This window comes from Hypomesus transpacificus, chromosome 9 (assembly GCF_021917145.1).
Source record: "Hypomesus transpacificus isolate Combined female chromosome 9, fHypTra1, whole genome shotgun sequence".
Classification (NCBI taxonomy): Eukaryota; Metazoa; Chordata; class Actinopteri; order Osmeriformes; family Osmeridae; genus Hypomesus; species Hypomesus transpacificus.
The window spans coordinates 2,895,714-2,918,672 of NC_061068.1; the positions used below are offsets into that span (position 1 = coordinate 2,895,714).

The 22,959-nt window shown below is 49.2% G+C and overlaps 1 protein-coding gene across 1 annotated transcript in view; it reads left to right on the forward strand.

Moving 5' to 3' along the window:
* erc2 (ELKS/RAB6-interacting/CAST family member 2) overlaps nucleotides 1-5,018 on the forward strand; it is a 43,852-nt gene extending 38,834 nt beyond the window's left edge. Inside the window, 6 exon segments of the mRNA XM_047025601.1 lie at nucleotides 988-1,111; nucleotides 1,544-1,704; nucleotides 2,482-2,629; nucleotides 3,660-3,717; nucleotides 4,606-4,643; nucleotides 4,992-5,018. Coding sequence (XP_046881557.1) covers nucleotides 988-1,111; nucleotides 1,544-1,704; nucleotides 2,482-2,629; nucleotides 3,660-3,717; nucleotides 4,606-4,643; nucleotides 4,992-5,018 — 556 coding nt within the window.
* The last annotated feature ends 17,941 nt before the right edge of the window (nucleotides 5,019-22,959 follow it).

Consider the following 22,959-nt stretch of genomic DNA (forward strand, 5'->3'; position numbering starts at 1 on the left):
TGCACTGTACTCCATTTAGGTTAGATTAGTTTATAGGGTTGTAACAGTTTTTTTTTTTTTTTTTTTTTGTGTATTAGGGTTAGTATAGCGTACTATTTATTGTTATCTGTAATTTAGGAAGTTTTAGTGTTAGGGTTAGTATAGTCGTTTATTTATTGCTATCTGTATATTTAGGAAGTTCACTTATCTAAGCTCAGCATAGATGTAAATTTGTTCTGTGTACTTATATGTTATGTTATGCCAAGTGCTTGCGTTGTCTTGTCTTAAGAATTTCAGTGCCCAGTCTAACCTTGTGTTGCTCTGTGCACCTGACAAATAAAAGACTTGAACAGTATAACACCCTGACCCTAGTATAACACCCTGACCCTAGTATAACACCCTGACCCTAGTATAACACCCTGACACCAGTATAACCACTGACCCCTCTACTCTAAATCCATCTCCCCCCACCTCTACCTCATTTTACTTACTAATAAAAAGATGACACACAAAACAGGAAAGTCTGAACACTTTTGATACAGGATAAAGAGTTACACTTTTAACTTTTCTAACAGCGAACTTGAAGGTTGCATGCAGGGTGCGAATTACGGGGGTGTTTCTGGAGGTCTGATGCCCCTAATTAAGACTTGGACCCCCCCCCCCCCAAAAGAGGTCAAAACTAAAGGTCGGGGGGATCGACACGCCATGGAGAAGAAGTTGACCCCCCCGATTGTCATTGTATAATTCGCACTCTGGTTGCATGGCTCATGTCTCATCATCTAACTTTTTCACTAAAGCATAATTTTTTTAAAGCTTGAATTCCAGTTTCTATAGTTTAGTACACAGGTTGTATGAGGTTGTGACTGTAAGGGCTGTAGGACTGACACTCACAGTCATCATTATTACAGAAACAGGACTGTGCAGAGAGCTAACCCAAAGAGAGAGGATGGTGTTAGGTCAGATTGAGATGTATTATCTGGAAAGCATGTCATTTGTTTGTCTTCACAGGCAAGGCAAGGACCAACTAACCAAGAAGGGTCCAAACATTAAGCTGGGACCTCAAGGGGAAAAGAAAATCATAGGTCAAGACCCTCGCAAGGACAACACCATGGATAGTAGCCAGCACGTGAAGGTGTGTTTGAGTTTGGGTGTGGATGCGCTGGAGTTTGAGAGAGCCAGGAGAAAGGGTGTGGTAGTGTGGAGACAGTTGGTGCATGTTGGGGTAGGGCTGGATGATAAAAAAACATTTTGGTCGACTACCTACATAAACTACACACAAACAGCCTATTCTCCTACTACTACTCCCGGACCACACACAGCTAGCAAGCCAACTTCTACTACCAGGCCACACACAGCTAGCTAGGTAACTTCTACTACCGGACCATACACAGCTAGCTAGCTAACTTCTACAACCGGGCCACACAGCTAGCTAGCTAACTTCTACTACCGGGCTAAACACAGCTGGATAACTGTGTGTGTCTGCGTGCATGTGTGTGTGCATGCATGTGTGTATGTGTGTGTGTGTGCATGTGTGTCTGTGTGCATGTGTGTGTGTGTGTTTCAGCTGGAGGAGCTGATGAACACGCTGGAGAGGACCAGGCAGGAGCTGGAGGCCACCAAACAGCGTCTCTCCTCCACGCAGCAGTCCCTGCATGAGCGGGATGGCCACCTGACCAACCTGAGGCAGGAACGCAGGAAACAGCTGGAGGAGATCCTGGAGATGAAGTGAGTCCATCCTGGGGCGGGATGACGACAAATCTGGCACAACTACTTTTTATTTAGGGCCGCATACTCAAAAAAAGCTGACTCAGTCACTTTTGAAAACAAACTTAGCTCTACGCAGAGCCCTTCTTTCTATGTCTCTGTGCCTCTGGAGGAACGATTCGCCCCCAAGGCCTAGCCCGATCAGTTTCTTATTTTTTTTTCTTTTGTCTCAAAACACACTGATATAGTACAAGGGCGTATTAGGGCTATTGTAGGTAAAAAAATATTTGGAGCCTGGGGCATTTTCTCGCAAAATAACTTTTTTCTCGAAAAATGACTTTAATCTTGCAAATGTGTGACTTTATAATCTCAGAGAAACTCCAAGTTTTTTCCCCCAGTAAATTACTAGTTTTTTCTTGCAAATCTTTGACTTTAATCTTGTAAATTCAGACTTCTTTTCTCGCAAATGTACAATTTCTTTCTCTGAATATGACCCCCTTCTTACCTACAATGGCCCTAATACGCCGTTGTAGATATAGACTTGCTTTTACCCGATTATTTAAATTTTTACTTTAGATTTTACTGGATTGTTTTGTTCTGTTTGCTATGATTAAGTTGATCAGTGTACATGTACTTTAACTTTTACTCTTGTACTAACTGTTGTCTTTACTGTGACATATATTGTGTTTTCTCTTTGAGTTAACAAAATAGCTGGTTGTAGGTTTCAGTTGTTGCTATGCTAGGCCAGCTATGTTACTGTGTTTATGCTAAGCTAGCTCGTTATTCTGCGTTCCCCAGGCAGCAAGCCTTGCTAGCAGCCATCAGTGAGAAGGATGCTAATATTGCCCTCCTGGAGCTGTCTGCTTCCAACAAGAAGAAGAGTCAGGAGGAGGTGCTGGGGCTGAAGAGGGAGAAAGACAGACTGATGCACCAGCTCAAACAACAGGTAGCAACAAGCTCTCTGCCTTGTGTGACTGTGCTGTGACTACCCTTACGAAAAAAACAGTATATGAAAGTATTCTCTTAGTATACTAAAATGGATAGTATACTTTATACATATATACAGCTTTACTGTATATGGTTACCTAGCTTGCTACCCTTAAAATGTGGCTGTAACATTAGCTCTGCAGCTAACAGCTGAGTTACTGTTGCTAATGTAAAAATAGATGGCATAAAGTATGTGTATGAACGCGAGTGTTGTACACTACTTTGTTATTTGGATAACCGTTCTGCTGTTGGTGTTATGGCGCGCGATATCTGCCTTTCTCTTCATAGAAATGACTAAGAGTGTGCACCTCTGCAAACCAGGGTTATCAGATTAGAATGGCTAAATTCGAGGCATCTTACAGCAACGGGGGCTACGAGCCATTGCGATACATCCGTTGTAAACATTAGCGCATGTTGCCGCCCCTCTCCTCCTCATTAGCATTTAAAGCTACAGACACCAAAACAGCGCGTTCTGAAGAAAGCTCATTGTGGGACTACTCGTAGTGGCTATAATTCTGCACCATGGCTGAATTTCGGGAAAGAGACTTCAGATACAGTATTAGGGGACCACTAAGGCCTATATAAAAGCATCCAAAAACAGCATTTCATGTCTCCTTTAAAGTGTACTAAATAAACAAAAAAGTGGGCCAATTCAGTTTACTTAGTATAACAATTTATTATAAATATTTATATAAATAAGTACACTGCTAGTATACTTTAAGTGCCACGATAATAAAGTATACTTTTTATACTTAAGTATACTTACAAATTAAACTTGAAGTATACTTTTTTTGTAAGGGTAGGACTGTCTCTGTTTGTCCTACTTGTTAGCTAGCTAGCTAACTATATCTGTTAGTTGGCTAACAACCAGGAATATCTCTGTGCTGTTAGTTAGCTAACAACTAGGACTATATGTAATGTTAGCTACAGCGCTGTACTTGCAGCTAGTGTTTGGGTGGCTAAACCAATATTCCTCCTCCGGACCACAGACCCAGAGCAGGATGAAGCTGATCGCTGACAACTATGAGGATGACCACTACCACCCCCACTCTGCCCCCCAGCCTTCCCAGCCCCAGTACCCCCAGCCCCAGCAGCAGCCCCCATATCCTCATGCCCCCCACCCTGGACACCCCCAGCCCCCATCCCAGCACCCCCACCCTGGACACCCCCAGCCCCCGTCCCAGCACCCCCACCCTGGACACCCCCAGCCCCCGTCCCAGCACCCCCACCCTGGACACCCCCAACCCCAGCACCCTCACCCTGGACACCCCCAGCCCCCATCCCAGCACCCCCACCCTGGACACCCCCAGCCCCCGTCCCAGCACCCCCATCCTGGACACCCCCAGCCCCCGTCCCAGCACCCCCACCCTGGACACCCCCAACCCCAGCACCCTCACCCTGGACACCCCCAGCCCCCATCCCAGCACCCCCACCCTGGACACCCCCAGCCCCCATCCCAGCACCCCCACCCTGGACACCCCCAGCCCCCGTCCCAGCACCCCCACCCTGGACACCCCCAGCCCCCGTCCCAGCACCCCCACCCTGGACACCCCCAGCCCCCTCCCCAGCACCAACATGGAGGGCCCAGACCACAGCAGTCCCACCCTCAACAACAGCACCCCCAACAGCACCCACATGCTCAACAACAGCACCCCCAACAGCACCCACACCCTCAACAGCATCCTCACCCCCAACAACACCCTCAACAGCACCCCCATCCTCAACAACAGCACCCCCAACAGCACCCCCATCCTCAACAGCAGCATCCGCACGGGCAGCCCCCCCAGCAGGGCCCACATCCCCACCACCCCCCTCACGGACCTCCTCACTCTCAGCAACCACGCCACCCGCCCCCCCATCACCGAGGAGGCCCCGCCCGAGGACCCCCCCATGCAGGGCATCGCCCCTCCCCTGACCAGGTAAGCTCTCATCCCTCCCCTGACCAGGTAAGCTCTCAACCCTCCCCTGACCAGGTAAGCTCTCATCCCATCTCTAGCCTCTCCCTCCCTTTGTCATGCCGTAGGTCTAATTGAAGGGTGATTTTATTTCGGCATTATTATATACAGTTAGCTATTAGAATCTATGCATATCTGTGTGTCTCCACCCTTCTGTATCACTTTTCCTCATTCAGACCTGCTCAAATAAATACTTATAAAACACAAATATAAAACATTTGTGGGACTAAAAACTAAACTAACACTTTTAGTTTTCCTTCAATCTGCTTTTTATTTGTTTAAATTTGAACTTGGATCTTCTACTAACTCCAGTAACATTCTGCTTTGTACTGAACGCTGCCCCCTGCTGCTATGCTGTAACACCAGGATGATGAGGAGGGGATCTGGGCATAATCCTTGTCTATGACAACCAAAGCTTTGATGTTGTTCTGAGGGGTGAGCTGTCTCTTCCTGCATTCATGTTTCTGACCTACCCCCAGATAGTCTCTATCTGTGTCTCTCTGTCTGTGTCTCTTTCCATATCTCTCTCTCTCTGTCTCTCATTCAAACTCTTTCTATCTCTTTCACTAACTCACCCTCTCTGTATGTAATAGGATTTGTACTATTCTTCAAGATAACAGTATCTCTCTGGCTCTCCTCTCTCTCTCCCTCTCTCTCTCCCTCTCCCTCTCCCTCTCCCTCTCCCTCTCCCTCTCCCTCTCCCTCTCCCTCTCCCTCTCCCTCTCCCTCTCCCTCTCCCTCTCCCTCTCCCTCTCCCTCTCTCTCCCCTCCTCTTCTCCATCTCGTGCAGATGATTTAGTCACCACTGGAGCAGCACAGGCATGCCATGATGCTGAAACACATAGAGTACCTGACCAAGTCTTTGTTAGCACCACTAATTCCACACTCTACATTGGGGCCTTTATCTTTACTGAAGAGGAGGAGGGGGGGGGGGGGCTCAGGCGGGAGTGCTGGGCGAAGAGGCTGACCGCTGAGCAGGTACAATGACCTTCTTTGGTGGAATATCAAAAATTGTGTTTCCTGTTTTATCTCCTTCTCAACACACATTCTATTGTAGGAATGTCAAATATATATCTCCAATTAGAAATGTTAATAAGGAAGGATATCGAGATTTGGGGCAAGATAAATTGATGAGTGATGTGCTGTCTGACTGTGATGATGTGATGTCTGACTGTGATGATGTGCTGTCTGACTGTGATGATGTGCTGTCTGACTGTGATGATGTGCTGTCTGACTGTGATGATGTGCTGTCTGACTGTGATGATGTGATGTCTGACTGTGATGATGTGCTGTCTGACTGTGATGATGTGCTGTCTGACTGTGATGATGTGCTGTCTGACTGTGATGATGTGCTGTCTGACTGTGATGATGTGATGTCTGACTGTGATGATGTGCTGTCTGACTGTGATGATGTGCTGTCTGACTGTGATGATGTGATGTCTGACTGTGATGATGTGCTGTCTGACTGTGATGATGTGCTGTCTGACTGTGATGATGTGCTGTCTGACTGTGATGATGTGCTGTCTGACTGTGATGATGTGATGTCTGACTGTGATGATGTGCTGTCTGACTGTGATGATGTGCTGTCTGACTGTGATGATGTGATGTCTGACTGTGATGATGTGATGTGTGACTGTGATGTTATGACCGTGATGTTGTGTCTGCAGATGTGACGAGAGCCCAGCTGACCCCCTGCCCTCCTGCCTGGACACTCAGCAGCACGACCAGCCTGGGAGCCGGAACAGGAAGTGACACATCAGGGGCCTGCAAGCTCAGACTGTCTGACTGTGGATTGGACAGACAGACAGACTTATCAGCTGGCCTGTCAGTTGTCAGGATGATAGCCCAGCTCCGCCCCCACTGGCTTCTGGTCACACTGCTTACCTGAGCTGTCTGTCAACATCTGAGCGAATCATGTACATCGCCTCACACTATTCCTGCGTCCACATCTCTACCGCCGCCCTGCTGGTCTCCCAAGGAACTCTGATGGGTTCACCATCATGCCATTTCCTGTCTAGAAGGCCACCTTATTGGTTGACCTGCCAGACTATGAATGGCTCACAGGCTTCTCCTGCCTGTGATTGGTTCAAACGTATGGCTTCCTTCTCTAATTGGCTTGCATTCCTGCCTTCTGCCTGTGATTGACTCAGCTGTACTAGTTAACTGTTTTCCCTTAACCTTTTAAGAATAACCTGTCTCAGTCTGTTCCTGGTGTTGTTGCTGACACTCTTGTTTTGCGCAGCAGAATCACAAACGATTCTTACTCGATCATTGTGTTGTTCATTTTCTCTTCATTCTGGGGCCAAACCTCACCTGCTGTTTATACAATCAAGTGCCACACAGTTGCCACTTGTGTTTACTGCCATCCTCCTGGTGGGAGCTCTTTTACTGTGTCTCTAAAAACCAACTAGCGGCCATCTTCATGTCCTGTTGTTGAATACTGGAACACTGGTGAGCAGGTTCAACACAGGACTGCTGGACTTGGGTGTCAAGTCCGTCACTGTTGGGCAAAACAAGCCAAGCTTTTCACACAACCGACAGAAGATGTCTGTCTCTGTGGGTCCCTGGGGCCAGTCGGGGCCTCCCTGGGGCCTCCCTGGGGCCTCCCTGGGGCCTCCCTGGGGCCTCCCTGGGGCCTCCCTGGGGCCTCCCTGGAGTCTCCTATCCTGAGAGGGCTGTGTTGGGTCTTTGGGGTGAGGTGCCATTTGTAAAAATCATCATTACCTCATGAAAAATCAGAAGCCGTCCCATATTCAATCTATGCAGATGTCAGAGTCAATGCAGCTTCGTTTCCAGTCACTAATCAAGGGCACTGCATTCCTATGCATTTCTCAGTTGCGCCAGTCCAATCAGAGTGGTCCATCTGAGTGGTTGAGAGAGTATTCATCAATGAGACGACTGTGTTTATAAGAGTACGCACCTATGCACCTCCCACTCTTGTGCAGGGGAATTTCTATTGGTGCTTCCACTGGTGCTCACACAACAAGGAGGCAGATGACAAGGAGAGACACGGCCATTGTCCAATAATATCACAGATACAGGGTTTGACCTTTGACCTGGCCGAACCGTGGGAGACCTGTTAAATGTACATAAGGATCTAATAAGGTGGAACTGCAATGATCAAGACAGGCAGTTACGATGATTTTCTATGTATATTGTCACTATAGATACCATTATAGACTGACATGGTATTTAATAGGTGTTTAGTAGTACAAGTGTATCACCCAGTCTATTGAACACCAGTTTCAGACGTTGCTGTAATCACCCTCAGTCTTCTTCTTCTCCTCCTCTGGAGGTCCACCTGTCTGTCCTCCCCCAAAACACAAACATACTGACCTTTCACCTTTCCCTCTGGATAAACAAGGCATGGACCTCATTTAAAATTTGTATACATAATATAGATATATATATATATATATATATATATATATAGAGAGAGAAAGAAAATCTATAGAGTGTGTCTATGTGGTCATGTATATTGTGTAAAAAAAGAGCTGGACATTAGAGTCCTGTTATCTAGTGTGTCGAGTGCTGTGACCCTGTTTTGTACGTGGCAAGAAAAATAAAGTCCTAAGCAGCAATCAACATTGTCAGATGTCCGGTGCAGGACAGGACGGCCTGTCCAAGCTCAGCTGTTGTGAGACACAGAGCAGCCATCTGACCGGTCTGCTAAGAGCTAACGTTACATTCCTAGCCCTAACCCTAGCACGGTGTGAGAACGTCTGGATGTCACACTGATGCTTCATGAGGTCTCGAGGCTACGCCTGGTCTCCGGGCTACGCCTGGTCTCCCTGCAGAGGGGGAGACGCTGACCACCTTGTTTTTGCTGCTCACAACCAGAGCAGCAGAGAGGTTATGACCCTGTAGCCTAGCGAGGTTATGACCCTGCAGACACGAGCAGGGCTCACAATCGCACCTTCCCTCTCCTGTTGGGTTTTCCTTTTGGCTGTCCTTGTGTGTAGACGTAGTGACATTCGTGGTTGTGACCGTGAGAATGAAACACAAACCCTAAGATGACCAAACCCTTCAGGCTGTTCCTGCCTCCCCCCCCCCCCCGCTGTGCCTAGAACCAAACCTTTCAGGCTGTTCGTGATCCGCCCCTGCCCCCCCCCCCCCCCCCCCCCCCCCCCCCAGCTGTGCCTGTGTGTGTATCCCTGTGGACGATGTCGTTACTCGTCGTATAAAAAAAAGTGTCCCGTATCCCATGGAAACCTACGTCGTGGCCAAGAACAGACCTTTCCTCCTCCGGCCCTCCAGGTGTCAGACCAGGTGACCTCGCTGAGGAACCACCCCGCTCTGCCCTGATGTCCTTTGGTGTTTGGGTTTACAAACATCAGGAAAGCGGTCATGATTTCACAGAAGAAGAAAAAAGGCTAAAAGACAGGAGGCAGAATGAAAGTCTCTTCACCATCAGGGTTAGGGAGTGTGAATCCTTTATTTTCAGGTCCTTATAAATACCGAATACTTGAAGTAGGGAAATCTCCTACCATGACATGTAAGCTAATACTTCACATGGTAGAAAACTTGGAACACGTCAATATTGCTCACACATGGTAATGTTTATGTGATGTGCCAACGGAGCGTGTTGATGTTATCAACGCTGGGTCATTTTCTGAGGGAGGATCTCCTGCCATCCAAGCAGAGAGAGATCTTCAGGTGGATTTAAATAACTTCAGACTCCTAAGAGGCCTAGCAGTTAGGGCTGTATTACTGGAATTAAGACTAACACTAATCAGAGATTACAAATATGTTTAATTGAAAGTCTTCTGTGAAAGTGTGATGTTCCTGTGGTCCAGGGCTCCTCTGTGTCCGTGACCAGGAAACAGGAAGACCGTAGAACACAAGGCCTGCAGACTCTCCAAGACTTTGGGAAAGTGATCGGTTATGTCTGTTTTCCTTTGAACATTTCGTACTGTAGCAATAGCTACAGCACAACCAACCATCTGTCTAGTTCAGACATTATTTTGCTGTGAAATCTTGCCTAGAATAGTATAGATCACTTTAAGCCTTTTTTCTGTTTGCATATCACATTTTATCTAACTTTGTAATCGGATGATATCGCATGACTTATCACTTTCCCAGCGTCAAGCTACCGAGAGAGTTCATGGCCTGTTCTTGCTGATGGGAGCGGGATCAAAGTGCACATTTTAACATCCATTGTTGTGTGCAAGTTGCATTTTATTTATCTTATAATGTTGAAAATTCCCTTTGGATCTAACAAAACACTGTGACCAAAGCAAGAAACATTTTGTTCAACTGTTTTTACTTTTTTTATTAATTGTAACTTTTTTGTTTTGTAAGTCGTCCTTATTCTTTCCCAGCTGTTTGATCTTATTGAAAATGTCAGTTTGGAACTAAACTATTTGTATGAGTAAATGAACTTGTTGCTAAGTCGTAACTGTACAGCAGAAAACAATGTGAGTCTCCAGCATGCTGAATGAATATTTGTATGAACGTTGGTTTAATATCTATACATGCATATATCTGCAATATATGCATCAATCCCCGTACATGAATTGCATCTGCATCGTGCATTGTGGCGGTGTGATGTGTTTGAGAGTGGTGTCTCCGCACCCCCACCCCCCCTCCAGTAGGCAGTCAGTGACGTTGGATGAGAGGCAGCATGTTTTGGGGAGTTTTGCTGGTCTAAAAGAATTGAAGTGATGGTTGAATGTGTTGTGCGTATGCATGTGAAGCGAGAGAGAGAGAGTGTGAGACCGAAAAAACAAAGTTGAACTTAATGCAGGGAGTCCCAAAAGAACGAGTTGTGAGTTGTGTGCAGCATGGATAACTCCGTGTCATGTTTGGTGTTTTTCAACCCTATAGGAGGCTGTCTTCACTGCCCCTGAGGTGTGATACTGGATGTGCTATATCAGAATATTACTATTGTGTTGGCCAGCTTGTTTATATCCATGAAAATAAAGGTGACTTTCTTTACGCTTTTGTGTCCTTGTATCTAAAATTCATTTTAACATGCATACGACATTCCTGATGTAAGTTGTAATGGTCAATATACGTACATCGCGACAATCCAATAGAATAAAAGTCTCACAAGTGCTGTAATATTTTCACCTCAATTTTTGAACTTGCGAATCGCGATACGGTCCTTACAGCGTTGTTTTTTGTATAGAGGGTTTTCACCGACGTCACGTTCTGGGTGGTAACCCGGATGCGCGGCCATATTGGAGGCACTCGGTGTAAACAACTGAACGGAGTATAACCAAAGAACAACAACTGTACAACTGTAGCCATGTCTAAACGACCGAAATGGTCTTCAAAACGCGTCCAAGATCCAAAGGCATATAGGGAAGGACTTGGACCACAAGAAAAGGGTCGATATTTTGAGAAATTAGGATTTATTGGCGGTGCAGATCCCTACCAGTTAGCTCCCTCTACTTGGATCCGTGACGACCCGGTGATTCTGCCTTCAGTTGGATATCTATCTGGACTATTTAAAATATTATCATTACAATGGAAAATTTGTTTTGAGCCACTGAAATAAACATTTCACAATACCTGACAAGAAATGTGCCGAACAAATCCGTATGTTGTCCAGATTTTTCCCTCTAGATCTTGGTTGACCTTTGCCAACCACAAGCGCCTCCTTTCCTCTGACAATCTCTGGCATTCCTTTCTCTGGTTTTTAAAAACTTTTGGAAGTCGATAAAATACCAAATGTTTTTCACGATCTTTCCTATATGTACAACCTGAAACACGGCAATAATTCACAATTTTTCTTGGCGACGTTCAGGATGTACTTCAGTGCCAGTGCTTTGTTGTGATGCGGAGAGCCTCCAAAATGGCGACTTCCGGTCTGATGACGCGTCGGTGAAAACCCTCTATAGGTTATTGCCAGCAAAAATATAATTGACAATAGTTAATTACACTGAATTCGTTTTTCTCAATCACTCAGGCCCACCAAATGTGTACCCTATAGTAACACTGCCTCAAAACACCAGGCTAACAATTAGAGAAGGTTATGGAAATCATGCTACTCCCAGCTAGGACTATCGGAGATTGGAAAACAGGACGGACGGACGTAGAATAACAAACCTATTTCGCTACATCTCCGCTGCTAGCTAACGTTAGCATTAAGCTATGTAGGCAAAAGTAACTACTAGGTAGGGAATCCAAGTTATGATCAACGTAATCTCAAAAATCAGGAGTTTCAAGCTTTTCCAAAATCCAAGTTGAAAGTTTTAAATGCAAGGTGATACACAATAGTTAAAATAGGGGGAAAAAAATTGAAAAAAAACTATATTTTTTCCGGGGGTGAGGTGGAGAGGAGAACAGAGAAGCTTGGAGCAGAGGAGTCCTCGTCAAGTTCATCAATGATGCAAACTTTTGTAGAATTTTCGGGTCGAAAATATATTTTCAACCTTTTCAAAACCTTTTTTTTGCAGAACAAGTTTTTTTTTTCTACCTTTCAATAATATATTTTTCTGCCTTGGTCCATGGTAGCTTCGTAGACTAACTTACGTTTCTTGTGCATGATAGCCAGGATAAAAAAAGGTGTGCAAAGAATTAATATTGATCATGCCACCAGATACAGATTAAAACTAAAGTAACAAACCTGGCTTTGTGGAATGTAGAAAGTACAGATATTTGTGTAAAGAATTTAGGGGGTGAAAGTACAAAGTTGTCAGAAAGATTTATAGCGAAGTACTGACACCATCTACTTAAGTACAGTGACAAAGTGTTTGTACTTCTTTACTTCCCATCTCTGGTGTTTGGTCACCCTGTATAATTTTTTTTGTGCTATTTTAAAACTATTTTGCTCCTGTTTCTGTAAAATTGCTAAATTACTGAGAGCTGAATTCCAGATATACTGAAATGCCTGCTGGATATAGTGAACATTTCTTCACACTGTTACATTCTCAAAGCTTCTTACTCATCCTTATGAGACTTGAGTGTTTCATACGAGTGTACTAACCCTGTGAGTGTACTAACCCTAACCCTGTGAGTGTACTAACCCTGTGAGTGTACTAACCCTAACCCTGTGAGTGTACTAACCCTGTGAGTGTACTAACCCTAACCCTGTGAGTGTACTAACCCTGTGAGTGTGAGTGTACTAACCCTGTGAGTGTACTAACCCTGTGAGTGTACTAACCCTAACCCTGTGAGTGTACTAACCCTAACCCTGTGAGTGTACTAACCCTGTGAGTGTGAGTGTACTAACCCTGTGAGTGTACTAACCCTGTGAGTGTGAGTGTACTAACCCTGTGAGTGTACTAACCCTGTGAGTGTACTAACCCTGTGAATGTGAGTGTACTAACCCTGTGAGTGTACTAACCCTGTGAGTGTACTAACCCTAACCCTGTGAGTGTACTAACCCTGTGAGTGTGAGTGTACTAACCCTGTGAGTGTACTAACCCTAACCCTGTGAGTGTACTAACCCTGTGAGTGTGAGTGTACTAATCCTGTGAGTGTACTAACCCTAACCCTGTGAGTGTACTAACCCTATGAGTGTACTAACCCTAACCCTGTGAGTGTACTAACCCTAACCCTGTGAGTGTACTAACCCTAACCCTGTGAGTGTGATTCACATGCGTCTGTGCCAGCATTTCATATGTATATGTAGGCCTATGTAAATGTTCAGCAGAATGAATACGTGTCGAGTGTGATCGTTTCATGTGTTTGTGGAAGGACATTCTGAATTATTTCCTAAATGGCCGCTCATTCAATGTTTGATTCAACAGAGAATACGTGTTTGCATTTTTTACTTGGAGAGGGTGAATACAATGTATACAAATATAATTATAGCTAAAAAGCAACCTTTACCACCGCAGGGTGTGCCAGTAACCCTGACCGGAAGGACGATGAGGAATGTGTTACCATGAAAACATAGTTTGGAAATAAGTCAAGAAAACCTTCAGTGCCTTCTAGCTGTTACCAGGGAAACCGAAATGTGTGTGTGTGTGTGTGTGTGTGTGAGGGAGAAAGACATTGAGAGGCAATGTGTGATCATCTGGCTTCAAAGCAAGTTTAACCCCTGCTCCCTCCCTCTTTTTACCACAAGGCCTCCAGCTGCTTAACATACACATACATGCATGCATGGAAGCAAACACACACACACACAGTCTAGAATCTTAGATCTTCTCAGAGAGAATCTGCCCTGTTGTGAATGACTAAATGTCTTCTGTCATTGTGGAAAAAGTTGTGCACCCAAGTGTCTATCTGCTTGAACTTTCCTTTAGTCATCATTTACACACACAAACACACACACAAACAAACACACATACAAATACAGGTGTGCACACACACGGTGGGACATTGATAGTAAATGATTTTTGGCCAAACACGGTACGTTTCGGGGAACATGAACAAAGTGATTGATTTGGAAGCATTACTGTAACCCATTAGTCTGCCCCACCTCACCGAGTACTGACAGCTGGTAATGAATGATAGAATAGCCCCAGATGATCAATACACACCTGTTCCTCAGACACTGGGAGGATATGGGGAAGGGCAAACACTTGTCTCTTTTTCTCTCCTCCAATTCTCTCTCTCTCTGTCTCTTCTTCTCCCCCTCTGTCCCCCCTCCCCTAACCTAACCACAGAGACAGGAGGACCCCCTACCCTTCACCTCCCGTTGCTGTGGAAACAGGAAGCTTTCACAAGGTCTGGAAATGAAATGATGTTGATGTGTCTGAACGTACAGTAGGATGGACCAGCTGTACTAGTACCCTACAGGCATGGTAGCACTGGAATGAGTTGTGGGTGTGGCCACCATACGAAAGGTAAACACACACAAACACTTACGTTAACAGCACCAGTTCATCCCTGTTCCTGGAGGGCTTCATTCTGAAGCTTTTTACTCTGATCAAACGCACCCGGTTGTAATATTTCTCCTCTTGTTCTGTTTGTCTCTCCCACTCTCATGGGGGAGAGAGGAGGAGGAGGAGAGAGGTGTTTACCAGGGGGGAGAGAGGAGGAGGAGGAGGAGGAGGAGGAGAGAGGTGTTTACCAGGGGGGAGAGAGGAGGAGGAGGAGGAGGAGGAGGAGGAGGAGGAGGAGGAGGAGGAGGAGGAGGAGGAGGAGGAGGAGGAGAGAGGTGTTAACCAGGGGGGAGAGAGGAGGAGGAGGAGGAGGAGGAGGAGGAGGAGGAGGAGGAGGAGGAGGAGGAGGAGGAGGAGGAGAGAGGTGTTAACCAGGGGGGAGAGAGGAGGAGGAGGAGGAGAGAGGTGTTAACCAGGGGGGAGAGAGGAGGAGGAGGAGAGAGGTGTTTACCAGGGGGGAGAGAGGAGGAGGAGGAGAGAGGTGTTTACCAGGGGGGAGAGAGGAGGAGGAGGAGGAGGAGAGAGGTGTTAACCAGGGGGGAGAGAGGAGGAGGAGGAGGAGAGAGGTGTTAACCAGGGGGGAGAGAGGAGGAGGAGGAGGAGGAGGAGGAGAGAGGTGTTAACCAGGGGGGAGAGAGGAGGAGGAGGAGGAGGAGGAGAGAGGTGTTAACCAGGGGGGAGAGAGGAGGAGGAGGAGGAGGAGGAGGAGAGAGGTGTTTACCAGGGGGGAGAGAGGAGGAGGAGGAGAGAGGTGTTTACCAGGGGGGAGAGAGGAGGAGGAGGAGGAGGAGGAGGAGGAGGAGGAGGAGGAGAGAGGTGTTAACCAGGGGGTAGAGAGGAGGAGGAGGAGGAGGAGGAGGAGGAGGAGGAGAGAGGTGTTAACCAGGGGGGAGAGAGGAGGAGGAGGAGGAGGAGGAGAGAGGTGTTAACCAGGGGGGAGAGAGGAGGAGGAGGAGGAGGAGGAGAGAGGTGTTAACCAGGGGGGAGAGAGGATAAGGAGAGAGGTGTTTACCAGGGGGGAGAGAGGAGGAGGAGGAGGAGGAGGAGGAGGAGGAGGAGGAGGAGGAGGAGGAGGAGAGAGGTGTTAACCAGGGGGGAGAGAGGAGGAGGAGGAGGAGGAGGAGAGAGGTGTTAACCAGGGGGGAGAGAGGAGGAGGAGGAGGAGGAGAGAGGTGTTAACCAGGGGGGAGAGAGGAGGAGGAGAGAGGTGTTTACCAGAGGGAAGAGGGGAGGAGAGAGGTGTTAACCAGGGGGGAGAGAGGAGGAGGAGAGAGGTGTTTACCAGGATGGAGAGAGGAAGAGGAGGAGAGAGGTGTTTACCAGGGGGGAGAGAGGAGCAGGAGGAGGAGAGAGGCGTTTACCAGGGGGGAGAGAGGAGGAGGAGGAGAGAGGTGTTAACCAGGGGGGAGAGAGCATGATTTTTGTTAGTATTACCCTCCGAAGCAGAGAGGACGGAGAGAGAGAGAGGAAAAATGTAGGGAGAAAGAGGAGAGAGATGGGGGAGGAGAGAGAAAAAGAAGCAATTACAGCCACTGAGTGTCAAGCACACCCTTATGCAAATCAAGTCTACCCAGGAGCCCTGGGGTGGGGCCCTGGGGTGGGGCCCTGGGGTGGGGCCCTGGGGTGGGGCCCTGGGGTGGAGCCCTGGGGTGGGGCCCTGGGGTGGGGCCCTGGGGTGGGGCCCTGGGGTGGAGCCCTGGGGTGGGGCTCTGGGGTGGGGCCCTGGGGTGGGGCCCTGGGGTGGGGCTCTGGGGTGGGGCCCTGGGTCCTTTTGAGCGTGTGCAGCACCACAGCCTGGGTCCTTCTGAGCGTGTGCAACACCACAGCTGTTGAGATCCTGGCAGCAGACCAGAGCTGCAGTTCCATCCAGGATCCACCAGAGGCCCCTAGAGGCCAGTTACAGGAGGATGCACCAGAGGCCCCTAGAGGCCAGCTGCAGGAGGATCCACCAGAGGCCCCTAGAGGCCAGTTACAGGAGAATGGACCAGAGGCCCCTAGAGGCCAGTTACAGGAGGATGCACCAGAGGCCCCTAGAGGCCAGTTACAGGAGGATGGACCAGAGGCCCTTAGAGGCCAGTTACAGGAGGATGGACCAGAGGCCCTTAGAGGCCAGCTGCAGGAGGATGCACCAGAGGCCCCTAAAGGCCAGTTACAGGAGGATGGACCAGAGGCCCTTAGAGGCCAGTTACAGGAGGATGGACCAGAGGCCCTTAGAGGCCAGTTACAGGAGGATGCACCAGAGGCCCCTAGAGGCCAGCTGCAGGAGGATGCACCAGAGGCCCCTAGAGGCCAGTTACAGGAGGATGCACCAGAGGCCCTTAGAGGCCAGTTACAGGAGGATGCACCAGAGGCCCCTAGAGGCCAGTTACAGGAGGATGCACCAGAGGCCCTTAGAGGCCAGTTACAGGAGGATGCACCAGAGGCCCCTAGAGGCCAGTTACAGGAGGATGCACCAGAGGCCCCTAGAGGCCAGCTGCAGGAGGATGCACCAGAGGCCCCTAGAGGCCAGCTGCAGGAGGATGCACCAGAGGCCCCTAGAGGCCAGCTGCAGGAGGATCCACTTGAGGCCCCTAGAGGCCAGTTACAGGAGGATGCACCAGAGGCCTCTAAAGGCCAGCTGCAGGAGGATGCACCAGAGGCCCCTAGAGGCCAGCTGCAAGAGGATGCACCAGAGGCCTCTAAAGGCCAGCTGCAGGAGGATGCACCAGAGGCCCCTAAAGGCCAGCTGCAGGAGGATGCACCAGAGGCCTCTAAAGGCCAGCTGCAGGAGGATGCACCAGAGGACCCTAGAGGCCAGCTGCAGGAGGATGCACCAGAGGCCCCTAAAGGCCAGCTGCAGGAGGATGCAACACACATCATCCTTGCCCTGGGAGAAGAAGACTTCCACCTGTTCACTGGTTGAAAGTCTGTGCGAAGCTGACCAGACCAGTCCATCCCTCCCTCCCCAGCCTCCTCCTCCCCTCCTGTCAGTCAGCCTGCTCTGGCAGAATCACCACGCCTGCGGTGAACGTCTTCATTTGTGCCGTGTCTCGTTAGCTGAGAGGAATGTCAATGAGCAAAGAACATACTTTGTGTTGTGGCTTGGGATGGCGATGGTGGTGAGCTTGTGAGCGTGTTGTCGCCGGGAAGGATGGAGGAGTTATGGCTGACATTTAGGAGACGGGCTGGAGAGGAGACAGACGCACACCCGAGGCAGAGGCTACTCTGTTCAGTGTCTGAGGACAGACAGTCCTAGAGCTCCCTATTTACACCGAGGATAAGGGGGAGTGTGTGTGTGCATGTTTCTTTGTACATGCCCCCTAAAAGTTGAGAGGGAGTTCATCCCAAACACTTAGCCCCTCCTTGCTGAGCTGCTGGTTCTGTCAAAAGACTTTAAGAGGTTCTACTGTTAAGACAAATGGCTTCCCTCTTCTGGCCCACTTTGCTGAGGTTCATCCCCAGAGATACTGGGGATCTGGAGGTTGTATGGCTGCTTGGCTGAGGTCTTGGTGGGGTGGAGAGAGATGACGGCCCTGGTCTCAGATCCATGCAGATCTGGTGCAGATCAAGCAGCAAGGGGGGATACACATGCATAATTCATCAGACAGGCCTTTGAGCTGCCCTCTCTCCCTCCCTCTCTCCTTCTCTAACTCCCTCCCTCCCCTCCGTATTCTATCTTTCCTACTGTACATCTTTCCGTTTCCCTCTCTCCTTCAGCAACCACATATTCTTTCCTCCACTCCCTGTTCTATCTGGTCTGTCCTCCCTCCCTGTCTCCACCTACTCTAATTGACTTCCTGTTCCTGCGTCCCTCCCTCACGGCCCATCCTACAGGAGTCATGCAGATTCTGCTGATGCTGCAACTCTGCTGTGGGTACAACCCTCTATCCTTCTCTTTCTCGTTCTCTTTTTCTCCTTTCTGTTTGTCTCTCATCATTTTAATGAATTCAGAATACAGAACGCAAGCTGCGAAAATGCACCAAAATAGCCACAACAAAAAAATGCCACACCATAATCTCTCTGACTCCTTCTCTGCCTCCCTCCCTCCAGTCTGGGCTCATGACAGAGGTGGCTCAAGGGTGAACAGGCAGACTGGGGCTATCACTTAACCTTCAACCCACAATGCGCCTGGAGTATACCACACTCTGTCACCATGACAACCGTGGATGGGGCGAGCCCTGACACCTGCTAATGTGGACAGATGAGAAACTCAGCGCTCTCCTCTGCCCTTCCTCTCCTGTCCTGTCCTCTCCCCTCACACCTCCATCCCCTTGCTCTCCCCTCACACCTCCATCCCCTTGCTCTCCCCTCACACCTCCATCCCCTTGCTCTCCCCTCACACCTCCACACCTCCATCCCCTTGCTCTCCCCTCACACCTCCATCCCCTTGCTCTCCCCTCACACCTCCATCCCCTTGCTCTCCCCTCACACCTCCATCCCCTTGCTCTCCCCTCACACCTCCATCCCCTTGCTCTCCTCTCACACCTCCATCCCCTTGCTCTCCTCTCCCCTCACACCTCCATCCCCTTGCTCTCCCCTCACACCTCCATCCCCTTGCTCTCCTCTCACACCTCCATCCCCTTGCTCTCCTCTCCTCTCACACCTCCATCCCCTTGCTCTCCTCTCAGATCGCTGGGGGCCAGGGTGCTTCCTCTCCAGGGGTCCCGTCAGGTCAGTCTGCTTGCCTGGGAGTCCCACGGTGTGCAGGCTGGCCAGTCTGATGAAAGGTCAATAGAATTGCCAATATTCACATTGCCACAAAGCACCCAGATCAACATAGTCGATATGCCAGACTATATGCCGGAATTTGCAAGGCCAACAACTGACACGTTATTAAAACAGGCTCAGGCAAGCAGTCATGCCAGAGTCACTAGCACTTTACTTCAAGGACAAAAGCAGAATAAGAAAAATCGCCTGTTCAAACAGAAAATCCTCTCAGGCACACTGAGATGTAATAACACAGATTCTGTTATTCTGTGGAGAGCGAGCTAACATGGCCCAGCTGTAACAGTTCAGATCAGAGCAAACTAACCCTAACCCTATAATGCCATTGCCCCCCCTAATGGAATGCTGTGCCCCCTCCAAAAATAAGAGCCGACCCTGCACCTGCTCACACCAACACACACCTGCTCACTGTTGTCTGCCCCCCTGGAACAACCGGAACACTCCTAACTGCTGCATGTGCTGCTGGATGAACTGCACATGAGACTGCGTTCAGTTTCATTGCGATGTTTGGTGGATGTGATGGAAGGGTGGATGTGATTGAGGGGTGGGTGAGAGAGAGAGAGAGAGAGAGAGAGTGTTGCGTAACACAGAACGTGGGTTTAACCAGCGTCTAAATCAAGTGTGTGTCCACTCAGCTTGCTGGTCTGCTGTCTCTGTCCAGAGAGATCGATGTCAACCACACCATACACCTGGGATGAACGGGCGTGATTGATGCGCTCCATGAATCCTCCCTGCGGAGGGGTTGAGCATGCGAGTGTAAGCAGGACAGCTGCACCATGGCATTAAATAAACGTGAAGTGAGTATTGGGGAGCGATGCCGTGGTACGCAGGAGTAATGTCTCCCCTCCATCAAGCCACCCTTCTGTCCTCCGGACAGTGAACTGCATCATGTGGGTTGTTGATGCACCAGCAGCATGGCTGTTCTGGGCGTTAATACACAGCACTAATATACTGGAGAATGTTCCTGATGTTACGTTACATTCTAGGCAGTTCTCTAGTGAGGATAACACATCCCACAATTTTAACCTGCCCGGAAAACACTCACACAAATGCTCACACACCCCTTTCTGCTCTCCTTTTTCCTCTCCTCCCCATCTCCTTTCCTTTCATCCCCTCCTCCCCTACTCTTCTCCTCATCCTCCCCTGCTCCTCTTTTCTTCTCCTCCCTCCTCCCCTTCTCCAGCTCCATGGATCGTTGTCTCAGTGTAATCTGGGCTGAGCCGGCAGGGCTGCAGGGATATGGGCTGCAGGGAGATGGGCTGCAGGGAGATGGGCTGCAGGCGGCAGGGCTGCAGGGAGATGGGCTGCAGGGAGATGGGCTGCAGGGAGATGGGCTGCAGGGCTGCAGGGCTGCAGGGAGATGGGCTGCAGGGCTGCAGGGAGATGGGCTGAGGCGGCAGGGCGGCAGGGAGATGGGCTGGGGCGGCAGGGCGGCAGGGCTGCAGGGAGATGGGCTGAGGCGGCAGGGCTGCAGGGCTGCAGGGAGATGGGCTGAGGCTGCAGGACTGCAGGGAGATGGGCTGAGGCTGCAGGGCTGCAGGGAGATGGGCTGAGGCGGCAGGGCTGCAGGGCTGCAGGGAGATGGGCTGAGGCGGCAGGGCTGCAGGGCTGCAGGGCTGCAGGGAGATGGGCTGAGGCGGCAGGGCTGCAGGGCTGCAGGGCTGCAGGGAGATGGGCTGAGGCTGCAGGGCTGCAGGGAGATACAGTTACACACGTAAACCCTGTGTAACTGAATGACAACTTTGACCTGCAGAAAATACACCCAGAAGTCCAGAGACACAGCAGAGGAACCAATGAGATGAGACCAGTGAAGATGTACACAACATTCATGTTCAGAACATTTACGCAGAGACAAACACAAGCTGGGGTGAAGTGGTGAATTATCACACATGATGGCCAGTTTTACTGACAGATGATGCCCATAGGCAGTCATAAAATGTCATAATCATAATGTGATTCCTCTCGTATACATCTCTGATGGGGTGCGACTTGAGGTGAGGTCTTTGCTACCTAGCAACACACTCATCCGTATTCACAAGCTGTACTCTGAAATGTCAAGCTATGATTTCTGGAATTGCGTTCCATCAATGAAACCACTCTAGTAATCAACAATGTGTGTGTCTGTGAGAGTGTGTGTCTGTGAGAGTGTGTGTGTGTGAGAGTGTGTGTCTGTGAGAGTGTGTGTGTGTGGCGGGGGGGGTCTCTTCACCAGGTGTGTCTCGTCTATCACCTCTGGAGACCTGGGGGCGTCTTCATCCTGCTGTGGTCGTGATGCTCTGAGACATGGCGAAGAGGTGCGTTGTGGTAAGGCTGGGCAATAGCTACAGGAGGACTTTGGTTAACCACCAAAATGTAATAAAATATAAGCCTGCAAATCCTGAAATGTCCCAGAGCTGTAGGTTAGGTGTGTGGCTGGACGTTGAGGAAGCTCACAGGCTGGATCAGAGGTCCACCAGGCTGGGCACTCAGGGGGCATCAATTGCTTTGGCCAAACCAATCGATTTGTCATTTAGCTAGAAAGGCAGGACCATTATATATAAGGTTGTTTACCTCTGCCCAGCAATGATTTGATATTGCAGTGTATGAGAACACATTTGTGTCTAACCAGAAGATCCATCTCTCTATGCTGGAGCCCCCAGTATTGATCAAGAGAGGGGGACAGAGAGGAGAGAGAGGGAGACAGTGAGAGGAGAGAGGGAGACAGAGAGGAGAGAGGGAGACAGAGAGGAGAGAGGGAGACAGAGGCGAGAGAGGGGGACAGAGAGGAGAGAGAGGGAGACAGTGAGAGGAGAGAGGGAGACAGAGAGAGGAGAGAGGGAGACAGAGAGAGGAGAGAGGGAGACAGAGAGGGGGACAGAGAGGAGAGAGAGAGGGAGAGAGGAGAGAGGGAGACAGAGAGAGGAGAGAGGGAGACAGAGAGGAGACAGGGAGACAGAGAGAGGAGAGAGGGAGACAGAGAGGAGACAGGGAGACAGAGAGAGGAGAGAGGGAGACAGAGAGGAGAGAGGGAGACAGAGAGGAGAGAGGGAGACAGAGAGGAGACAGGGAGACAGAGAGGACAGAGAGTGAATGTCATATCCATTGAAACGCATCATCAGGAAAGGAAATTAGAATAAAACCGATATTAACAGCTCCATCAAATAACCAAGAGGTTACATTGAGAAGGAGGTAGCCCTCATATATGGGACCAGCACATGCAAGAGCAGCACGTTTCTGCCAATACAACAATGGTGCTAAACAGACTGTCGGCAATTATCCTTCAATTCTCTCGTTACAGACAGTGCTTCACGTGATTATTGGCAGACAGCGTTAGAGTGGATGGAGATTTTGATTGAGTGGCTATTATTTGTGTCTTGTCGGTAGTGCTGGGAGTTGCTCGCGTGTGTACGGTGCATCACCGAGAGCTCTGTGGGGATGAAAGCACGTGACAGTGACAGCGTATTTTATTCGATGTAAAAGAAAGGAAAGATAGTTCAGTACCGTACACCGTATCTTCGCTGATACATCGAAAGCGGGTTGGCCGTAGCTCAACGCGCGCTCTGCCATCTGAACTGCTGAATAGAGAGAATTCGAATATCTTATTTTTATCGAGTCTAATGCCGGTATTCTTAAGTAATTTTCTGCAAATGTTGATGTGTTGAAAAAACAAAACAAGGTATCTCCCCTTACTGATTTCACCTGCCGATAAGCTTCAGCACCGTAGTGGCCGGACCTCGGGAACGCACCGCTCCGGCTACATCAGTCTAGGCACCGCTTCATACGGTAAGTAACACTACCTATTTTTTACCCCGAGATTGACACTTTTATTGACCTAGGTCTTTTTGACGTTCTGTGGCTTGCGAGGAAACGCA